The following is a 24256-nucleotide window of genomic DNA, read 5'->3' on the forward strand; positions in this document are numbered from 1 at the left end:
CCCAGCTCCTTCTTAGGGAAGCAGGAGCTCCTGTGAACTCAGGTGACTGGCAGAAGCCGTGCTGGACTATGCATCACCGAGGGTAACAGCAGTAGCTCACTCCCCCTTGGTTTTGCCCAGTCAGAGTATATAAATGAGTTCTGATAAGTGACCAGATACTATTCTTCTGTGATCTCTCTTTTAAAAGTTAGTGGCACATGGCCAAGCAAGAGAGAACTTAATACTCAAGGCACATTCTCTTAGCAGCAATGGCTTCCTGAAGAGAAACAACCATGCCTTCCATTAGTGGGCATGAACCAGAAGCAGAAGAGAAAGCAAAAAAAAAAAAAAAAGGCAGAAGAGAGGAAATAGAAAGTTAAACTTCTCAGAGGCTGAGAAAGGGCCATGTCAATTCCAGTTGCTGAAACCTTCAAAAAATTGGGGAGGGGAATACAGAAAAGCCCAAACTGGCTTACTACATTACAGTATATTTTTTATTTACATGAACAAATAAAGCTGCAAAGTGAGCATCATTCTGACTTGTCAGTGTGTATCTGATTTGGAAATAACATGAGAGTCTAATCTGAATCTTTATGAATATGAAGCCCAAGCCAGATAGCACTACTAGCCACAACCCAACTCCAGGGCAAGCCCCCAAACCTCAACAGAGTGGAAGTAAAAGTTTAGAAAACAAACTAAAGAGAATACAACAAGAAGAGTAGCAAGGAAGCCAGTATGGAGATCACTACCATGGGAATCCCATAACTGGGTGCCAGAAAAATTTTTAAAAGGGGGTGGGGAGCAGGAGGACCTGAGGTATTCCTTACAGTGGTCTCAGGAGTACTGGGTACTAATGTATGGTCACCTTCCACTGATTCTGCTCTAAGGAGCATCTCTGAAGCCTTCTTGTTTGGTAAGAGGAATCTGCACTCATTCACTAGGTATCCACTGATACAAGGCACTGTGCAGGGATTGAAGAATGGCAGTCACAATCAAAAGAATAAGATTGTCTCTGTGGACCGGGAAATTGAAATATGCTCTCTGCATTCTCTGGGAAACAAACAAGGAGGTAAATAGGTCTCAAATGAGAAAGGGTTAGCTTCTTAGAAAGAAGGTCAGTAACACTTGAGTAACTTCAATGGCGAGGAACCTGCTGACTCATAGATAAGTGCTTGGAAAATCAGTATACATAGGTAAATACTTGGAAGCTGGTATATTGAGATTCCATTGTGCTAGATTCCTTTCTTCCGTATTAGGGGTACATGATGTAAGTCCCCTTACCATACACTCCAAAAGGCCAGCATTTCATCTCCAAGAACTTCCAAGATACTAGGGAAGCCAAAAAGATCATTTCTTCGGGGCTCCGATAACTGGATGCCAGAAGGTAGGTGTTACCTAGGCGACTCTCAAATGGGGAGTAGCAATTAGCCTTCTGTAGAGACTCCAAGCGGAGAAGGCAATGGTACCCCACTCCAGTATTCTCGCCTGAAAAATCCCATGGACGGAGGAGCCTGGTAGGCTGCAGTCCATGGGGTCGCTGAGGGTCGGACCCGACTGAGCGACTTCCCTTTCACTTTTCACTTTCATGCATTGGAGAAGGCAATGGCAACCCACTCCAGTGTTCTTGCCTGGAGAATCCCAGGGACGGGGGAGCCTGGTGGACTGCCGTCTATGGAGTCGCACAGAGTCGGACACGACTGAAGCGACTTAGCCGCAGCAGCAGCAGAGACTCCAAGAGCGCCCCACGTAGAAAACTTGACTGACAGGGTAGGAGAGGTGGGTAGGTGGGTTAGAAGAGCCTATCGGACCAAGTCTTTTTCTGTTAGGTATAACGTTTTTTGTAAATCGTTCAACCCTGACTCCAATGGTAAGTTTGAAAATAAACAATTTCCGTAAGAATGATCAATCACGTTCCTGAGAGAGACCCTGTTACAGCGTGGTCGTTCAAAGTCCGTTGTTCTGCAGTAACTTTCCATCATTTTAATAAAAGGTCTCTTAACACCAGCCTTGAATCGCGCCTTCATTTGTGTCAATGTTATAAACCTAGCTAAAACATTGGGAATAGTGACGGGAAGCCAGTGTAATAAAGCTGCTGGGCCAAAGCCGTAGGTTTCCGCTGGATGGTTTTCGCTGCGCGAGGCAGCTGTCCCAGCTACGCTGGCGTGGGACTGAGCGCGCGCATGCGCGGCAGGAATCCGAGCGCGGAGGCTGGACTTGAGGGAAGGGGGCGCGGCGCACGCAGCATGGCGTCGAACATCTACTTGGTTCGCCAGCGGATCAGCCGGCTGGGCCAGGTACTGCTCGGGGAGGCACCGCCCCTTCCCTGCCCGTGTCCGCCCTCGCCTCCCGCGCCCGCCCCTCTCCGTCTCCGCCCCAGTGCCTCGGCAAGCGGCTCAACCGCCGCCGCCCCGCCCCGCGGCCTCCCAGGCCCGCCTCCCGGAGCCGCCCCTCCGGCCCTTCCTCGCGGCCGTGTAGCTCTGTCTGGTCGGTCCCCCTCCTCCTCCGCCTAACACTCTTTCCCTCCTTCCCTCAGAGGATGTCCTCCTTCCAGCTCAACCTCAACCCGCTCAAGGAGCCTCTCGGCTTCATCAAAGTCCTCGAGTGGGTGAGTGCAGCCTGCGCCGGCGAGGCTGGGAATCGCGTCGCCGCGCCCGCTCCGGTTCCTGCTCCCCTTCCGGGGCCCTCTGCCAGGAGACTGGGAGCTCTGGGAATTGAGGCGCAGCCCGCCCCGCACGGGCCGCGAAGCCGCGTTTGCCCCGGGGACGGGCCTGGACGGGACTGGACGCGCGGGGAGGGGAAGAGAGGCCGAGGCCTGGGCCTGCGCGGGGCGGGGACGCTGCGGTCGGCGTTGAATCACGAGTCCCTCGGCTGCCTCCGTCCCAGGCGGAGCCCCCCACCCCCACCCCTACACACACACACACACACACACACCCCGAAGCTCTCGTCTGGGTGTCCTCCGGAGAGTGGGGGTTCAAATTTCTCTTTGGCTTCACAGCTTTCCGCAAGGGAAGAGAAAACTTCCTGTTGCGGTCTAACCGAAGCCCGGCGGGCTGGAGTCGCGCTCAGGCCAGCAGGCGCTGCCTCTGCGCCTCTAGTAGAAGGGGCCAGGCAGTGCATTTCTGTCCTCTGCGGACTCAGAAGTTGGTGTGCCTTCTCCAAGTGACTTGACGAGCTCTTGGGTCTTAATATGCTTTTAAGATTGGCTCCAAGTTAAAAAGGATAAAAATAAACTGGGACGGGGAAGCGGGCGGAGGTGGGGGGAAAAGGTCCAAACAAAATGCGTTGTTAGTCTGATCCACTGAAACACACGTTAGGAATCCCAAGCTGGGAACACAAGTTAGGAATCCAGTTTGTTTTAGGTATTTCGCAGCAGCATCCTGCAGTCAGCTTTCAGTCCTTTCCTGGGGACACTCTCAATCATTAACATCAACCCAGATTTATTACTTCAACCTTGGTAATGATCACTTCGGAGAGCTTAGTGAATACACCAGGCACTGCCTTCAGAGTTAGTGGCCTAGTACATATTCCAGTGCTGGTTTTCAGGCCCGTATCAATAGGCAGCTGGCATCTGTCCAGTGTGCAGGCAAGTTGCTTTTGTAGCCAGCAATATTTACATCCGTAGCTCTTCAACCCCGTATGTTAGTGATAAAATGGTGAAGAGTAAGAACTTAGATTTCCTGTTGTAAATAACCTGCGGAGGTAACAGATTTTCTAATGAATGCTCAATCTGATTTCCTTCCTACACGCAAAGTTTCCTGTGTTTCCCCCAAAGTTTTACTTGGTGTCTTCTGAAAACTGCTGATTTCACACATACGTTTATGTTAAAGACACCTAAATGTACGTATTTAGGGTTCTATAAACATCTGTCCAGATTTAAATATCAAGAGGATTATATTTGAGTATATAAAAATTTTATATTGCAAGAGGAAAAACACATTTAACTGGGCTAATCAAATACCAAGTTTAAGGGAAAAAATCTTATACCTAGTAGTTTAGTCTTCTAGAGGATTATAATTAAACTTATAATTTAAAATTTCACTTAAATGAAGTCAGTTGTTTATATTTGTGCTTACATTATTCATCAATCTTTTTTAAAACAACTTCTTTTCTTAATATTTTAAAATATTAGTGGTAAGTTTATTAGTGATCCTAGGTGACATTTTTGAAAGATACCCTTTTTAAGCTTAGGAAAATACTACTTTCAGTTTGAACAACTCATTATTATACAGAGACTCTTTCATGAAAAGAATATCCATTGTTGATGAGGTAGAGAATTATTTATTCAACAAATATTTGAGTATGTATTATACTGGTGCTGTGCTAAGCACTAACAGACAAATGGTGAGTAAAACGTTTTTTTCCTCACGACCTAATAAAAGACATGAAAACAAATATAAATATGCTGTATGACCAATACTATAATAAAGGTATAGGTTAAGTGTAGTAGGTGAAAGGAAGGAGAAATCAAATTGCTTGGAGGTGTAGAGAGGATTTCATAGATTAAAGATTTGTTCACTTGGGGAATGGGTGGGGAATGGCTTTCTAGGTAAAGAGGAGCTTATGTTCAGTGGTGTGAAAAGCTGAAGCAGCAGAGCCCTATTTGAGAACTTAAGTAGTTGAGGTTGACTCTGCAGTCTTTATCGGGAGGGAGATGGCAGTTTGAGATGATTCTGAAAGATTTCAAATAGTTTGAATAGTTTGGAGTTTATTCTACGAGCCAGTGGTTCTTGACCCTTTGGGTTAACCTTGGACAGTCTAGGCCTTTAAGAGAATGCATACATGCAGGTACAGAATTTTGTTTTGTTTATTGTACAGCTTCCACTTAAGACCAGAATTCCTATTGTGTGTAGTGGATTCACTCATTCAAGAGTAAATAAACAAGTGGATAATATAATTAGATTTGCCTTTTAGAAGTTTTTATTTTGTCAGTGTAGGGGATGAATTGAAAAGGAAAGGCCATAATTGAAGAAAGGGAAATCTATTGTTTGAATTATCAGTTCAATTCCGTCGCTCAGTTGTGTCTGACTCTTTGCAACCCCATGAACCGCAGCACTCGAGGCCTCCCTGTCCATCACCAACTCCTGGAGCCCACCCAAACCCATGTCCATTGAGTCAATGATGCCATCCAACCATCTCATCCTCTGTCTTCCCCTTCTCCTGCCCTCAATCTTTCCCAGCATCAGGGTCGTTTGAAGGCCTGAAACTAATCTCAGTGGAATTAGAAAGCAAGAGGTTTAGAAACTAAAATATATTTGTGTGTTTGCGTGTGTTTAGTCGTTAAGGTTTGTTCATTTCTGATCCCATGAACTGTAGCCCACCAGACTCCTCTGTCAGTGGGGTTTTTCAGGCAAGAATACTGGAGTGGGTTGCCATTTTCTTCTCCAGGTGATCTTCCCCATCCAGGGACTGAACCCGCATCTCCTACATTGTAGGCGAATTCTTTTTTTTTTTTTTTTTAACTCTTTCTGAATTTTATTTATTTGTTTTTAATTAATTAATTTAATTAGAGGCCAGTTACTTTACAATATTGTGGTGGTTTTTGCCATACTTCGACATGAATCAGCCACGGATGCACGTGTCCCCACGTCCTGAACCTCCCTCCTACCTCCCTCCCCACCCATTCCTCTGGATTGTCCCAGAGCACAGGCTTTGAGTGCCCTGCTTCATGCATCGAACTTGCACTGGTCATCTATTTTATATATGGTAATACACATGTTTCAGTGCTGTTCTCTGAAATCATACCACCCTCGCCTTCTCCCACATAGTCCAAAAGTGTTCTTTACAGCTGTGTCTCTTTTGCTGTCTTTCTTGCATATAGGGTCATTGTTACCATCTTTCTAAATTCCATATATGTGAGTTAATATACTGTATTGGTGTTTCTCTTTCTGGCTTACCTCACTCTGTATAATAGGCTCCAGTTTCATCCACCTCATTAGAACTGACTCAAATGCATTCTTTTTTATAACTGAGTAATATTCCATTGTGTGTATGTACCACAACTTCCTTATCCATTAGTCTGCCAATGGACATCTAGGTTGCTTCCATGTCCTAGCTGTTGTGAACACTGGGCAGGCGAATTCTTTACTGCTGAGTTACCAGGGCTTCCCAAGAATATATGTGTAGGATGAAGAAAAGGCAGGGCTCTAAGATGACTGCCAAGCTTCTGACTTGGAGTAGTAGTGGCACATCTATCTAAGATCACTAAGGAAAAGCCGCAGATTTTAGGTAGAAGGTCAATAAGGTTTTGGATATATTAAGTTTGTGGTCTCTTTAGAGCATGTAAGTGGCGGTACCCTATAGATATATAGGTCTAGAATTTAAAAGAAATATAGGTTGGAGATTCAGCAAATATTTGATTGCAAAGGAAAAGGGAATAGTTAGGAGAATGGAGAGAAATAACCTCACTGTTAGAGACATTTCAAGAAAAGAGTACTCAGCAATATTAGGTGCAATGTGAAAGAAAGTGAAAGTGAAGTCACTCATTCGTGTCCGACTCTTTGCGACCCCATGGACTGTAGCCCACCAGGCTCCTCCGTCCATGGAGTTTTCCAGGCAAGAATACTGGAGTGAGTTGCCATTCCCTTCTCCAGGGGCTCTTCTGGACCCAGGGATTGAGCCTAGGTCTCCAGGATTGCAGGCAGATTCTGTACCATCTGAGCCAGCAGGAAAGCCTGGGTGGAAACCTATTTTAAAGATGGGAAAGATTGAATGTGTGTGTACACTGTAGAGAAGAGACTTGAATAGAAGGTTTAAAACAGAAGCTGAGAGGGATAAGACAAAGTTCTAGAAGAGAAAGGCCCGTAGCAGGAATTTTTAAGTGTGTTTTGAATGAATTGTTGAAGTTTCATAAGGTGTTGAAAGATGTATGGGTTGCTTCTAAAAATAGTCAATAAGTTTACAAACAAATATAAAATCTAGATAAAGGCTGTTTATTATAAATATTACTATCAGAATAATTCTCCAAATCAGTTTATCTTTAGTAAGATTCTAAAAGATGTTCGACTAAGATGCAGTCGGATAATATGTAACTTTCAAGGGGTTACAAATCTGAAGGCCTCAGAGACATGAAGGCAAGTGCCCAGTAAATATTTATTGACAGGATAAAAATCCAGTTGCCAAAGCAGAAGCATTTCTACTTGCTTCTAAACTGCAGCTATTACATATATATAAAACTGTTGTTATCTCCATGTTACGCAGGTTTTGAGAAATTAAGTAACTTGCCCAGTATCCCATGGTTGTGATTACTATATCCTGGACTCAAAAGTCTGTTCTTAGGCTTTTCAGTAACTTCCTTTTGTGTTTCTGATTGGTCTTTTAATAAAGTTAATGAAAAGATTACCAAAAATTTCAAGTTTAAGAAACAGAAATGTAAGATTCCTAATGTAATTTTTTTCTTGTTACATTTATGTTTCTACTAGATCTTAGAAGTTAAAAACAAGTAGGGTTTTCTTGATTCATTTATCAAGTTTGAATGTTTTTTTCTGATTTTATACTTAAAATTAATGAACAAATTCAAAAGAACATTTAAAAGCATTATTGTTTAGTCCCTCGGTCATGTCTGACTCTTTTGCAACCCCATCGCTTTGGGGTAAATTATTCTCCAGGGAAGTTAGTGTGAAAAACAATGATTGAGAAAACCTATAACCATTTGAGCATTACATATATCAGTTTGTTTAAACAGCATATTTTCAGAAATATGTGCTAGTTTATATAGAATAATCATCCCAAGTAGACCACTAAGATTTTTGCAAACAGGGGCCATGTTTTATTGTAATTTTGTGATTTATAATATAGCACAGAGGAACACCACAGAAAATACAGATTGTATTACAGAGTACAGGGAATGAGGCATACTTAGACTGATGTTTGTTTCATCCATTTGCTTAATACTTAAATTTTTAGGCTATCAGTCTATGACACTGACTGCTTTTTAAGAAACTTATCTTTCTCTTAACCTTGCCATTTGTGTTCACTTTTTTTCTCTATTGTAGAAAGGGAAAAAAAGGATTTCAAATGGTATTTTGTGCCTAACAAATCGCCTCTCTGTACACGTAAAACTTGCAGTATACTGACTGACTTACCCCATGCCTTTGCTCTCTGTTTCTTCTACCTGGAATCCTCTCGGTATTTACTCTGAACACTCTCATGGGATATACAAGATGTTTTTTCCATAGACTATATATATATTTATGTTGTGTGTGTATATATATGTACATATATATAGTCAGTGCTTTTAGAATGCACAAACATATACACATATGCACTTACCTCACACAAATAACAATCTCTGATAAAACATTAAAGGGAAATTTAAGGTAACAGAGCAATGCTTTATTATAATAAAGTGTACTCAAACACTGGTCTCAGAACCCCTTTAAACACCTAAATATTGAGCACCCCAAAGAATTTTTGTGTATGTAGGTTATATCAGTCAGTATCTACCGTATTAGAAATTTAAGCTGAGATTAAAAAAATTTTTTTTTATTTTAAAATAATCACTTGAAAGTTAGAGTACATCAGTGACAACAAATGCTGCTGGTTTTTCTTAAAGTGAAAGGCTCATCCTATTCATTAAAAAAAAAGATCTGACAGATATCTGAGTCTGAATAACTGTATTATGTCTATTACTCATTCTTTCAAGTAAAAATAGTATTCAATGAAAAAAGTGACTTTTTAAAAAAAATATAGCTATGTTAAACTTGTATTTTTTTTAAATTTTATTTTATTTTTAAACTTTACAAATTGTATTAGTTTTGCCAAATATCAAAATGAATCCGCCACAGGTATACATGTGTTCCCCATTCTGAACCCTCCTCCCTCCTCCCTCCCCATACCATCCCTCTGGGTCATCCCAGTTCACTAGCCCCAAGCATCCAGTATCGTGCATCGAACCTGGACTGGCAACTCGTTTTATACATGATATTATACATGTTTTGATGCCATTCTCCCAAATCTTCCCACCCTCTCCCTCCATAAGACGGTTCTATACATCAGTGTCTCTTTTGCGGGTTATTGTTAGCATCTTTCTAAATTCCATACATATGCGTTAGTATACTGTATTGGTGTTTTTCTTTCTGGCTTACTTCACTCAGTATAATAGGCTCCAGTTTCATCCACCTCATTAGAACTGATTCAAATGTATTCTTTTTAATGGCTGAGTAATACTCCATTGTGTATATGTACCACAGCTTTCTTATCCAGTCCTCTGCTGATGGACATCTAGGTTGCTTCCATGTCCTGGCTATTATAAACAGTGCTGCGATGAACATTGGGGTACACGTGTCTCTTTCCCTTCTGGTTTCCTCAGTGTGTATGCCCAGCAGTGGGATTGCTGGATCATAAGGCAGTTCTATTTCCAGTTTTTTAAGGAATCTCCACACTGTTCTCCATAGTGGCTGTACTAGTTTGCATTCCCACCAGCAGTGTAAGAGGGTTCCCTTTTCTCCATACCCTCTCCAGCATTTATTGCTTGTAGACTTTTGGATCACAGCCATTCTGACTGGTGTAAAATGGTACCTCATAGTGGTTTTGATTTGCATTTGTCTGATAATGAGTGATGTTGAGCATTTTTTCATGTGTTTGTTAGCCATCTGTATGTCTTCTTTTGAGAAATGTCTATTTAGTTCTTTGGCCCATTTTTTGATTGGGTCATTTATTTTTCTGGAGTTGAGCTGTAGGAGTTGCTTGTATATTTTTGAGATAGTTGTTAGTCAGTTGCTTCATTTGCTATTATTTTCTCCCATTCTGAAGGCTGCCTTTTCACCTTGCTAATAGTTTCCTTTGATGTGCAGAAGCTTTTAAGTTTAATTAGGTCCCATTTGTTTATTTTTGCTTTTATTTCCAATATTCTGGGAGGTGGGTCATAGAGGATCCTGCTGTGATGTATGTCGGAGAGTGCTGTGCCTATGTTCTCCTCTAGGAGTTTTATAGTTTCTGGTCTTACGTTTAGATCTTTAATCCATTTTGAGTTTATTTTTGTGTATGGTGTTAGAAAGTGTTCTAGTTTCATTCTTTTACAAGTGGTTGACCAGATTTCCCAGCACCACTTGTTAAAGAGATTGTCTTTAATCCGTTGTATATTCTTGCCTCCTTTGTCAAAGATAAGGTGTCCATATGTGCGTGGATTTATCTCTGGGCTTTCTATTTTGTTCCATTTATCTATATTTCTGTCTTTGTGCCAGTACCATACTGTCTTGATAACTATGGCTTTGTAGTAGAGCCTGAAGTCAGAAAAAGTGACTATTTCAGGGAAGAACTCGGTTGCTTTAATGTTCTGCCTGGAAACAACCATTGTTTTTCGGTATGCAGTAAAAGTGATTTTTGTTTGTTCATTTGTTATTGAAGTACTATAGTTAATTTACATTGTTGTTTTAGTTTCTGGTGTACAGCAAAGTGATTCGGTTGTACATACATATATTCTTTTTCATTTCCATTATAGTTTATTACAGTATATTATAGTTCCCCGTGCTAAACAGTAGGACCTTGTTGTTTATGTTTTCTGTAGTAGTGTAGCTGATCCCAAACTCCTAATTTATTTCTCCCTGCCTCTTCTTTGTTAACTATAAGTTTGTTTTTTATGTCTGTGAGTCTCTTTCTGTTTTTAGTGTTTATTTGTATCATACTTTTGAATTCCACATATAAGTGATATCTTACGATATTTGTCTTTCTCTTTCTTACTTCATTTAGTCTGATAATCTCTAGGTCTATCCAAGTTGCTGCAAATAGCATTATTTCATTCTTTTTTATGGCTGAGTAGCATTCCATTCTATTTATAGACTACATCTTCTTTATCCATTCATCAGTCAATGAACATTTAAGTTGCTTCCATATCTTGGCTATGTAAATGGTGCTGCTACGAGCATTGGAGCATTTTCAGATTCGAGTTTTATCCAGGTATATGCTCAGGAGTGGGATTGCCAGATCAATGGCAACTCTGTTTTTAGTTTTTTAAAGAACTTCCATGCTGTTTTCTGTGACTGCACCAGTTTACATTCCCACCAATAATATAAGAGGATTGCCTTTTCTCCACCTTCTCTCCAGCATTTATTATTTGTAGACATTTTGATGACTGCCATTCTGACTACTGTGAGGTGATACTACATTATTTGCAGTTCCCTGATAATTAGGAAAGCTGAACATCTTGTCAGGTACCTATTGGCCATCTGTATGTCTTCTTTGGAGAAATGTCTATTTAGGTCTTCTGCCCATTTTTTGATTAGGTTATTTTTTGTTATGGAGTTGTGTGAGCAGTTCGTATATTTTGGAAATTAAACCCTTGTCAGTTGCATTGTTTGCAAATATTTACTCGCAGTCCTTAGCTTGTCTTTTCAGTAGTAAAAGTATTTGCACATCTTGTTTCGTCCCACAGAATTTTAAGACGCAAGAGTCAGGATTTAATAAAAGTAATTTTCTGTTTCATCAAAGACACTTTCAAGTAAAACTAGCTTTTTTCATTAACTGCAAGTGCATGGCAATGAACTAACAGTTTGATGCTTTTGCTGATTCTTACTGAAGCCTAGCAGTTTTACCCATCAGTGCTTTTGTGTCGATCAGCACAAATGTCAACATAGTGTAAAAAGCAAATGATGTTGTAATAATATTGTGAAAATATTTTTGACCTCACAGACCCCTTGAAAGAGTCTTTGGTACTCCTTGGGATCCACAATGGAGAAGGCAATGGCACCCCACTCCAGTACTCTTGCCTGGAAAATCCCATGGATGGAGGAGCCTGGTAGGCTGCAGTCCATGGGGTCGCTAAGAGTCGGAGGACTGAGCGACTTCACTTTCACTTTTCACTTTCATGCATTGGAGAAGGAAATGGCAACCCACTCCAGTGTTCTTGCCTGGAGAATCCCAGGGACGGGGGAGCCTGGTTGGCTGCCATCTATGGGATCACACAGAGTCGGACACGACTGAAGTGACTTAGCAGTAGCAGCAGGCTATTTAGAACTTTCTGTGATTGTACTTTTCAAACAGATGGAAATAACAGAAAAGTGAAATTGAAGCACTTTGAAACTGACTTTACTGCTCAGTGCACAGTGGAAATAAACTGAAATATCAACATCAGTAACAAAATGTTTTTTAAAAATGAATATCTTTAATAAATGCTTCAGACCTTGACTTAGAAAAATCAGTAACTTGGTTCTAGGCATCTAATCTGACTGACTAAAAGCAGACATGCTATGATAGTTCATCTAAAGTACTGAATGGTCATTTGATTTAGTAAAACAGCATGCATTGATTTTGGACATAGACCTTCATTTACAGTATAGTTTTAGGTCTGTTTCTGAAGATTTCAATTATATAATTTTCCTGAACAGCTCAATCATGAAATAGCAGAGAGGACCGTGCAACTAAAAACATGTAAAACATATCCATAAATTAGATGAGTACCAATGTTCACCAGAAGGATCTTCTGTGAGCTGTGCAGTGTCTGGGAGTAGGAGCTGGAACTGGGACTCTGGCTGACTATCAGTATAAGATTTTATACACAAAGCCCCAGATGCATGTTTTACTATGTCGTTATCTTAAGGCATATTATATACTCTTGTTAAATTTCATTCAAATTAAAAAAAACCCTTATTTCAGGTATTTGTCTAATAATTTTCTTCCCCCAACTTTTTCTGATTAAGTAGAATCTTTTTTTAACCTGGTCACGTGGCTGATGAATCCAGTTCACAAAGAGTATTAATGCTCTTGGACATGAGTTTTTGTATTGTCACTGAGTAGTTTCCGTGAAGACACTTTTAAGCCACCAGTCCATTTTGTGAAGGTTAGTTTGGTTAAAAGTAAATAGTTAAAATAGTTAAAGTCACTTAGCCATGAACACTCACATTATGACACATGAACTCTGAAGTTGAAGAATGGGTGATGGTATCACTGTCTGTCCTGTGTTATGGGACTCCCTTACCTTCAGGATACCCCACATACTGTCCGAACATCTGACTCTCTGACATACAGGCCCAACATGGGTTCCAGCAGTATATTAAATTTAATGAAGCTTTACTTCCTTAAGTCTAAGAGTAGATATAAATAGACGCATTTTCTTCTTGTACACCAGTTAAATTGAGTACTCCAGTCTACTTTAGAGAGTAATATTCTAGAGGGCCAGTCTGAAGTATGTATGAGTTACAAATATATAAATCAACGAGGCATCTGTCGTGTCTCTAATGTGGGTCCAATGGGCAGAGAGGTAAGTGGAACTTCAGACTGTCATCATGAATATGGGACCTTTTGACCTGAACAGAAGCTTGCTCTCATCCTGTGCCTGGATTCTTAGTCATTACTCTACAAGTGGAATTTCATGTCAGCGGTTTCAGTCATTCTTAATGGGATAGAATGGGGGCGGGGGGTGGGATTAGTTTCATAAGTGGCAAGGAAGTGTAAATCAGCATATCACTACTACTCATTTTAGACTAGAAGTACAAACTGAAGTGCATATTGGAACCCCTCATAAAGTAAATGAGTATTACAAGCTATTTGGAAGAAGAAAGAATAATATAATTCATTGATTACTGGTAGCTAACATGCATTCTGAGGGGTGGAGAGATGATAGAAAGTGACAGCAATCTGGAAAGCATATACCATTTCTTAAGTGTCATCTGTCACTCATTTCCATGGGACTGTCACTTTATGGGAATGTAGGTCTGATGTTGCATAACTTTGTTTCCCCATTCCCATGTGGGAAATCCAAATTTATATGCAGCACGCTGATAATAAAATACTGACAACAGATTCACATTTTTCATGAATACTGGGAAGACCATAAATCTGTTTTCAGGTCAGCTTTCACCCGTGGGCTACATGTTCTAATTGTAATCAGAGTTCTAGTACAATGCAGGGAAAGGTAAGATGGTTGGATAGCTTACCCTCAGATTGTTTGTATTTCATTTAGTAAAAAGTGTGTACCTCGTCCCTTTTTTCCCATAAGATAAAGACCAAAATGGCAGACATGACATTTATTTATCCTCATAACGAAATGACAAACTTGAAATGATGAGTATGTAAGACTTGAAATATTGTTTTATTTGTACATTATTGAGTATTGATTTTTTTCCCCTTTAGTTAAGCAGTTATTTAGTGAGCATTTGGTGTATGTCAGGCCTTCTGCTAGGTAAGCACTGAAAACCCAAGAATAAGGACACATGCAAAGATACGACAGTCTGCCAAGGGAGAGGTAAAGGCAATAATCTTAAAAGCAATAAGCTGTGGTACAGTGTGCCATTTATTTACTAATTTTTGTCTTAAGTGGGAAACTAGTTTTTATTATTTGGGGTTTTTTTTTTTCTTTCTTTTTTTTTTTTAATAAGCAAGATACACAAGAAAAATGCCTATAACAGAAGTAATGAACTCAAGTCTGTGGCAGCCCAGTAGTCAGAATATTTCCACCACAAGGAATCGGACAGGGCCTTAACGGATGAGCTTGTTAGAGATGCAGGGTAGGGACGGAGGGGAAATCGTGGCAGGAAAAAACACATACATTCAAGACATAAATACTTGGTGTGTTTCAGGAACAGGAAGTATACAGTGCAATATGACAGAATTGTATAGGCCCTTGCACTAAGTACAGTGTATAAATCTAGAAAGATAATGTTGAGGCTATGCCTCTCAGCCCTGCCTCTTATGCCAGATTAAGAACTTCAGGCTTTATATGTTTTCTTAAATTTGTATCTGGAAAGCCATTCAGGAAATCTCTTAACCATGGGAATGACACAACCAGATTTTTGTTTCATATCTGTATGATGTCACTCTAAACAGTTCTGTACCATAGAAACACAGTGCAGACTACAAATGCCAGCCATAGAGTAACTTTAAGCATTCTACTAGCCACACTAAAAAAGTAAGAAACAGGGGAGGTTAATTTTAATAATACATTTTGTTTAACCCAATATATCCAAAATATTATTGTTTCAACAAGTAATCAGTATAAAGTTTTTGATGAGATATTTTACATTCTTTTTTTCATACTAACTCTTCATAAACCATGGTATATTTTACACACACAACCATTTCAGGTCAGGCTAACCATTTTTAAAGTGCTCAGTAGCCACATGTGGCTTATGGCACATTAATGGACACTGCAGCTCTAGAGCCCACAGTAAAAGATGGATGGCATTGAGAATGAGTTTAAAAGTGAAGAGTCTGTTGGGTTAGTCCAAGGAAAAATGGTGAGGGCCTGAACAAAGATAGTGGCAGGAGTGATGTACACAAGAAGTGTTACTTGCCATTCGTGTCCAACTCTTTGTGACCCCATGAACTGTAGCCCACTAGGCTCCTCTGTCCATGAAATTCTCCAGGCAAGAATATTGGAATGGGTAGCCATTCCCTTCTCCAGGTAAACAGAGCTTTTAAAAGAATTATGTTAGGTTTCTACAGTTGATCCTTGTTGATGTAGGTAGCTATAGTTGTACGTCTTCATTGCCGTGTAACTTCTTATTGTAAGTTCAGTTCAGTTCAGTCGCTCAGTCATGTCCGACTCTTTGCGACCCCATGAATCGCAGCATGCCAGGCCTCCCTGTCCATCACCAACTCCCAGAGTTCACCCAAACTCACGTGCATCGAGTCGGTGATGCCATCCAGCCATCTCATCCTCTGTCATCCCCTTCTCCTCCTGCCCCTGATCCCTCCCAGCATCAGAGTCTTTTCCAATGAGTCAACTCTGAGCCAAAGTACTGGAGTTTCAGCCTTAGCATCATTCCTTCCAAAGAAATCCCAGGGCTGATCTCCTTTAGAATGGACTGGTTGGATCTCCTTGCAGTCAAAGGAAGTCTCAAGACTCTTCTCCAACACCACAGTTCAAAAGCATTAATTCTTCGGTGCTCAGCTTTCTTCACAGTCCAACTCTCACATCCATATATGACCACAGGAAAAACGATAGCCTTGACTAGATGGACCTTTGTTGGCAAAGTAAATGTCTCTGCTTTTCAATATGCTATCTAGGTTGGTCATAACTTTCCTTCCAAGGAGCAAGTGTCTTTTAATTTCATAGCTGCAGTCACCATCTGCAGTGATTTTGGAGCCCCCAAAAATAAAGTCTGACACTGTTTCCCCATCTATTTCCCATGAAGTGATGGGACCAGATACCCTGGTCTTCGTTTTCTGAATGTTGAGCTTTAAGCCAACTTTTTCACTTTCCTCTTTCACTTTTATCAAGAGGCTTTTTAGTTCCTCTTCACTTTCTGCCACAAGTACTGTATATTTTGTCTGCTTTCTTGTTGCTTCCCCTCTCCCCATATTCTGATACTATAAACAATATTACTGTGAACGTTCTTATGCTTGTCATGTAGTATGGATGAGCAAGAGTCTGTCCTAGATCTGTATGCTAGTAATACTAATCATTTGTATCATTTTTACAAATACTTTCTTTTAGTTTGTAGTATCCCCCAAAGCAGATGATTCAAGGGAGTGAGAAATGAAGACAAAAATTGTAGTCTCTTTATTACCTAATCTCAGAAAGGACATCTCATTCCTTCTACCATATTCTGTTCACTAGAAGCAAGTCACTGTTATATCCACATTTAAGTGGGGTAGGTGGGGATTAATCTCTACCTCCTGAGGGGAGGAGTATCAAGGAGTTTGTGGATGTATCTTTAAAACCACCATTCTTCTTTCCTTAGTGCCCTATAAAGCCAGCTCTGTTAGATACAGTTTGTCTCTACACACAAGTCTGCTTCTGGCCTCTTTAAGTTGTGTGTGTCCTGTTTCTTTTTTCTAATTCAAAATACGGATATATCCCCAGGACTCATTTCCTGGCCTTGTGTTCTTACTGTATATTCATATATATTTATGCTGAAATAGTATTCTTCTTTCTTAACTTTTTAACTCTTAACTAAAGATACCAAACTGTGTGTGGACATTATACCAGACTCTTCATATATACAAATAAATTCCTTTTCATATATCTTTCTTCATGGAAAAAAAATTCCATGGATAGTTATGATCCTGATTATGGGTGGCCTGATTCAAGGCCCTGGATTAATCCATGGGAGGCATTATGTCAGTGTTCAACAGTATAGGATAGGTTTTGATACCAGACTTACACTGAATTCCATCTATTTGCTAGATGTGTGTAACCTTGAGCAAAACAATGCCTGCTCTCTTTGAGTTTACATTGTAGAGAAAAATGGACAAACAAATAATGAAGTGCTGTCAGGCACTGTTCATTACAATGGAGGAAAAATAGATCAGTACAAATAGAACTGATTGCATGGAGTGGGACGGGCAGTGTTTTTTAACATAATGTGGTTAGGAAAAGGCTTTTCTGATAAGGTCACATTGGAACAGGGAGCTGTGAAGTAGGAAGCTAAGCATGTGTTCCAAGCAGAGGGAATAGTCAATACAAAGGTTCTGAAGGAGTTTATTCCATGTCTTTAAAGAATAACAGGGAGAACATTTGTGTAAAGAGGTTTGGCAGGGGAAAAAGCAGCTACATGAGATCGAAAGTATTAAAGGAGGAAAGGATCTTGTAGATCATTATATAAACATTGTATTTGGAGAGAACTCAAGCCAATGGAGAGTTTTGAGCAGATGATAAAGTTTTCTGCCTTTTATTTTTAAAAGATGGCCTGGCTGATGTGGAAAATAGATTGAAGAAGAGGCAGAGACTGAAGTAGAGGATTGACTTAGAAGACTGTTAGCATATAAGTCAGCAAGAAGTAATAGTGGCTTAGATGAGGATGTTGTGATGATGGTGGGAAAAGTTAACAAGTTCTGAATATATTTCATAAATAGAGCCATCAGCATTTGCTGAAGGATTGAGCTCTTGGTTACTACACTATATCTTGGGTTTTTGTTTGTTTTGTTTTGTAGAAAATTCATGAGATACAAATAGAAAAAGAAATTATCTTTTGTCATCTTTTCAGAGGTGACCACTTAAAATTTTGATGCATATCCTTTTTAGTTTTTGTTATGTGTATGTGCACAGATATAAACTCATGCACAATGCATTGTTTAAACAAACTTTATATGTAATGAACCTTTTTCTCTATCATTAGATATTGCCCATCATTTTAATGACTGCATGCTATTCCCTTTCGGGAATGCATTACAGTTTATTTGACTCCCTGTCGATATTTAGGATGCTTTCAGGTTTTTCCCTGTTTGGATAGCATTTGAGAAAGCATCAGTACATTTCTTTAAGCATATGTATGATAAGAAAAACAAATCTCCAACTACTTTCTGAGACCTGGAAATAGCCACAAGTGAGGCCTTATAAGCTCATGAAATAACATTTCTGCTTATAGTTTCTTGGCTTTATAGTTACCCTCGGGTTTCAATTTATCCGCTTTTGATTTTGATACTAATAGATAAGACTTCCTTTGGATTTCATACTAATATTTAGTGGGTACACTGTAATAGGAGCAAATGTGTTGTTATATGGGCTGTTATACTAATTTCTATATTATACTCAGGAAAATAAAATCACATCTGTTGAGAGGTTGCAGCAGCTGCTGCTGCTAAGTTGCTTCAGTCATGTCCAACTCTGTGGGACCCCATAGATGGCAGCCCAACAGGCTCCCCCGTCCCTGGGATTCTCCAGGCAAGAACACTGGAGTGGGTTGCCATTTCCTTCTCCAATGCATGAAAGTGAAGTGAAGTAGCTCAGTTGTGTCTGACTCTTCGTGACCTCACAGACTGAAGCCTACCAGGCCCCTCCGTCCATGGGATTTTCCAGGCAAGAGTCTGGAGTGGGTTGCCATGTCCTTCTCAGCATGTGCTACTATATGCTAAATACTATATTGAGTCTTAAATTCAACCTTCACAATAACTTTATGCAGTAAATACTATTACTACTGCCTTTTTCCTTTTTTTTTTTTTTTTTTAACATTTTAGAAAACTGATGCTTGGTAGGGTGAAGGCAGTATAAAATCTGGGTTAAAAACAAACTCTAAAGCCAGACTGCCCACATTTGAATCTTGACTTAGCAGTTATTAGCTATGTAACCTTGGGAAGTTACTAACTTCTTCATGCTTCTTTTCTTTTTTAATAAACTTTACTTTTCTTGTTATGAGTACAAAATAATGACACAGTTAAAGTGTTTGTCACATTATGACAATCTGGATTCTCATCTTCCTGTCACAGCAAGGAATATAGTTTCCCCCCAGTATCCTAAACTATTTCTAAGGACCTCACACTTGCTTTGCCTTGCTTTGTTGAATTCTTCCTTTCTGCTAGCATGGCTAACATGGCCAGCTTCTTTTCTCATTATTAAAATTTTTTTACCTAAGTCTACAAATAGTAAATGCTGGAGAGGGTGTAGAGAAAAGGGAACCTTCTTACACTGTTGGTAGGAATATAAATTGGTGCAGCCATTATGGAAAACAGTATGGAGGTTTCCCAATAAACAAAAACTAGAGTTGGTGTATGATCCAGCAATCTCATTCCTGGGTATATATCTGGATAAACTATAATTCAAAAAGATGCATGTACCCTTGTCTTCACAGTAGCACTATTCATAATAGCCAAGACATGAAAACAACCTAAATATCCATCAACAGATAAATGGATAAAGAAGACATGGTATAAACATACAATGGAACACTACTCAGCCATAAAAAAGAATGAGATGCCATTAACAGTAACATGGATAGACAGATCTAAAGATTGTCATACTGAGTGAAGTAAGTCAGACAGAGAGAGACAAATATCATATGATGTAATTTATATGTGGACTCTAAAATATGACACAAATGAACCTATCTATGAAACAGACAGATTCAGAGAGAATAGACTTGTATTTGCTGAGGGAGGAAAGGGAGTCTGGAGTTAGTAGTTGCAAAGTACTACACACAGAATGGGTAAACAAGGTTCTATCATATAGCACAGGTAACTAAAATCAATATTCTGTGATAACCCATAATGGAAAATATGAAGAAAAAAATATATATATATATAAAATTTATATATATAACTGAGTCACTTTGCTGTAAAGCAGAAATTAATTGTAAATCAACTATATCTCAAGTTAAAACAAGTTTTTTTAAATTCCTTATCTTGAAAGTATGGTCCCCAGTTTCCAGAATGTGATTAGTAAGTATTATTTCTCATTCAAGGAACTAAGTTTCCCTGGAGATAATATACTGGCTGAATCCACAATTAAGGCAGGAAATGTACAAACTTATCCTGAAATATTGTGTCCAGAAAACAAACTATCAAAAACTGTAAGGGTCAAGGGGGAAAAAAAGGAAAGCCACTTGAGACTGCTGCTGCTGCTAAGTCACTTGAGTCATGTCCAACTCTGTGCGACCCCATGGACTGCAGCCCACCAGGCTCCTCTGTCCATGGGATTTTCCAGGCAAGAGTACTGGAGTGGGTCACCATTGCCTTCTCCCCTACTTGAGACTACCATTAGCTAAATACAAGACAATTTGAGTATTAAAAAAATAAAGGCAAACAGATGGAAAACATAAAATATATTAAACCTAATTTACAATAATGCTAAAAATAATCCAATTGTTAAATCTGGAAGATACTAAGAAACTAGTTTGCTATTCTAAAAATTGGTAAAGAAAAATAAAGAACCAAGCATTTATACTGTTGCCTCCTATGAACCATACCTCAGGTTAACCAAAATGGATATGTGACAAAGTTCTACACAGGAGAATTCCAGGTAATAAACAAAGAAATGACAGAATGCTACATTTCCCAACCTCTAATAAAATAATGGAACCAAGTCATGACCATCAATAGCTGCTAAAACCACTAGAGGAAAGTCTAATGGAGAAATTAAAGGATAGCTCAGGCTGACAATACCTGAACCCACTAATTCATCTTAACATCATAACAAGAGAGTCAACTAAAAATTGGCATTCACACAAATAAACAAGACAAAACAAGTGATGAAAACACAAACCAGAGTTTAATCTAGCCTCTTTAGAAAATACAGATAGAGGAATTATGCCACACAACACCATGTGGGAATCTCTGTAAGACAAATGGCCTAGTTTCTTCAGTAATAAATGAGAAGTGTGGGGCTATGGAGAGAAACCCATGACTTAACAAATTTTATATTAAATGTAATGTGCAGACTCTGAAAAAAATACTTAGGATTAAAAAATATGAATCAGCTTGGGAAATTTGAACTCATGACTTGCTATTAAGAAATCATTGGGACTTCTGCCTGGTGGTCCAGTGGTTAAGAATCTGCCTTGTAATGTAGGGGCAAGGTTCAATCCCTGGTCAGGGAACTAAGATCCCACACGTCACAGAGCAACTAAGCCAGCAGGCCACAACTACTGAAGCCCACATGCCACAAGAGAATCCGTTCACTGCAATGAAAGATTCCACATGATGTGACTAAGACCTGACGTAGCCAAATAACAAATGAAAGGAAAGAAAGGAAGTATTAGTTGTCATGGAGTGATAATGGTATCATGGTTTTGGGGTGGGATGAAGGGTCTGTTGTTTCAGAGACAAACCAAAGCAGTCATAGAAGAAATTATATAATATAAACAGTGTACATAGGAAGGTAACAGACACAATAAGGTCTACCTGTGTTCATAATTTAAGTTGGTGACTAGTGCATGAAGCTGGGAGGTCAGAGAGGTTGCGGATACATTTTAAAATATTTTTCACCGTCTTCATTTGTAAATAAGAATTCAAAGAATGTTAGTGAGCCAATTTTTAATAGCATTAATGGTCACTGTAATTAAGATTTTAATGAGCTATGTTTGGGTAGAGTAATGCTTCTTTCTTTTCTTTCTTTGGTCTTTATGTAGATTGCTTCTATCTTTGCTTTTGCTACCTGTGGAGGTTTTAAGGGCAAAACAGAAATTCAAGTGTCTTGTACTGCAGGTCCTGAGAATAAAACGATTACAGCTGCTTTTGGTTATCCATTCAGGTAAGTTTGTTTTTGTGGTTTAACACCTCTTTCCACTCATTAAGATTTCCCAACAACTTATCGATCTTGGGAGTTAGACATTTTTAATTTCATGCTCATTTGTAAGTAGTGATCATTGCTACTGAAAGTATGGTGTGTGGACCAGTGCCTATCTGCAGACTGTTTTCCTGAACTGTGATGAAATAAATACAGAAAATGACAGTAAGCATTCAGAAACTTCCATATGACATTGCCTTGACACTCTTATTCTGTCATCCCACAGTGGGTTGGAAATTTCAAAACAAGACTGCTCTGTCACCTTAGTTTGAGAAGCCATGTTATAGAAGCAAGCACAGCTTATGAAAAATCCAACTTTTTCATGTATTTGAAGTTACTAGTGTGTAATGTATAGCTTTAAGACATGTGTCTATATAAAGTGAAGAGTTCCTATGTTTCTTTCAGCAGCATAAAACTTTATTTTCTGAATATTTATGGCTATTTTGTTCTGTTTGACCTCAGGATTCATTAAATGTTTACTCCATCTGTCCTATGTTTAAGTGAGGGTATGAATCTTTCTCCACTTACTGACTACTTAATTCTCTAGACTCAGTTTTTCTGTTCAGTGAATTTAAACCATTTAAGGTTGCTTTGATGATTAAATAAAATCTTACATTAAAAATATGTCAGATAGCAAGTGCTTGGTAATCAGTCTTTGCCTCTCCATCTCTTAGTCCTTCTCTTATAAAGTTCCTATATAAGGAACTGTTATAGCATCTTTAGTGATAAGTGCTTTTGTGATTTATGGATAGGGAAAATTAAAGACTTTGTGGAGTTAGCCAATTAATGAGAGTTAAAATGTGAATCATTATAATTGACTGTCCTGGTGCTAGTCACACAGACTCTGCCTCCTAGAATGGAATACAATTTCTCAAATTGTAAACCATTTTGTAACAGTGCTCTTAATCTGCTAAGTGTTTGTTACAGGAAGATAGTATATGGGTGTGAAAGTGTTTAATTCAGTCTTTATTCAATCTATCATAAACCAAGTATAGGTGTAATATATGATTTATATACTTATGAAAATTTTAATTTACTTAAATATTTGAAATTTTCACTTTTTTTTAAAGGAAAGTGTTTTAATATATTTGGGGAGTATATTTTACTTAAATATTCTGCCTGTGTGTTTCTGTTAGAAGAGTCCAAGTAGTTCATAAATTTGTTTGTCCCTTTTTTTTAATAGGTTGAATGAAGCATCATTTCAGGCACCTCAAGGTGGAAATGTCTGTGGTGTAGATTGGAAAAATTATGTCCTTATTGGAGATTACTCCTCTTCTGCGCAGTTCTATGTCACTTTTGCAGTCTTTGTCTTCCTGTACTGCATTGCTGCTCTTCTGCTGTATGTTGGTTACACGAACCTGTATCGTGATAGTCGAAAGCTTACCATGACTGTAAGTAATCACTTTCTTTTTATACAAAAATAATTTATGTAGGTATATATTATATTTGAATTTAAATATGGATTTTCTTATACTGGGAAAAAAGACTCTTGGCATAAACCAGTTTCAACATGTCTTGACTTCTTCCACAAGTTTATGCTTGCTCTTGTCATGTTTAACCCAATTCTTGTAGCCTGTTTGCAACACTTCCTCTGTACTCCTTATACAGAGAGAGGTTTGTTTGTTTGTATCTAACTCTTTTAACCTGGCAAGAACTCGAATATATGACAAAGCATATTAGGTTGCAAATAGCAGGGAAATTAAGTAGAAATTAATGTGTTTGATTTGAAGAATTGCTAACAATGCTAGTAGTCTCATAACTGTTTTCCTGTTTCTTATCTTTTTTCTCTTTTCTCAGAGATACCCCCTTAATGCCTGACACCTGGTCTATGTTCTTAAATTCTTTAATTTAAAATCTGACCAAGGTAATTCTATAAAAATTATAGAATTTGGCATTAGTGGCATTCATGAGCTAATTCTGAATCTTTAAAATGGCAACAAAGGATTTGAATTTGAAATCCTAATACCTTCTTTGGCCTCAGGGTCTACTGAGCTAGAAATAAAAATAATCTCTGAGATTTAGTTAGTAGAATTCCCTTAGATTATTGGTGGCAAATCCAGAGATAAACTGTAGTTTTAAAGTGGACCTCTACTACCGAAGAATAACTACAAACTCAGTATTGGTATTACTGATTTGAAGGGACAACAGAGATGTTTTCGTGATACTGGTCATTTATATCCTAAGAAAACAGTAACTATTCACATCTGCTTATTATTTGTGAAGTTACTTTAAAGGATAGGCCAAATTATTAAATAACAGGTTTTATTTATTTTTAATTTTTGCTGCCTGGACCATAAGAATGCAAATGGTAAGTAAGTAATAAAACAGTATTTTATCCATCATATTTATTCCATGTCATGTATCTGAGAAGAAATTCTCAAACCTGATATTTTCATAAAACAT

General features: G+C 38.8%; 1 protein-coding gene across 1 annotated transcript in view; it reads left to right on the forward strand.

Moving 5' to 3' along the window:
* Positions 1-2411: 2411 nt before the first annotated feature.
* SYPL1 (synaptophysin like 1) overlaps positions 2412-24256 on the forward strand; it is a 33295-nt gene continuing 11450 nt past the window's right edge. The window contains exons 1-3 of the mRNA XM_070369631.1: positions 2412-2584; positions 21696-21817; positions 23037-23244. Coding sequence (XP_070225732.1) covers positions 2516-2584; positions 21696-21817; positions 23037-23244 — 399 coding nt within the window. The 5' untranslated portion in view covers positions 2412-2515. The remainder of the gene's footprint in view (positions 2585-21695; positions 21818-23036; positions 23245-24256) is intronic.

This window comes from Bos mutus, chromosome 4 (genome assembly GCF_027580195.1).
Source record: "Bos mutus isolate GX-2022 chromosome 4, NWIPB_WYAK_1.1, whole genome shotgun sequence".
In the NCBI taxonomy this organism is placed as follows: domain Eukaryota; kingdom Metazoa; phylum Chordata; class Mammalia; order Artiodactyla; family Bovidae; genus Bos; species Bos mutus.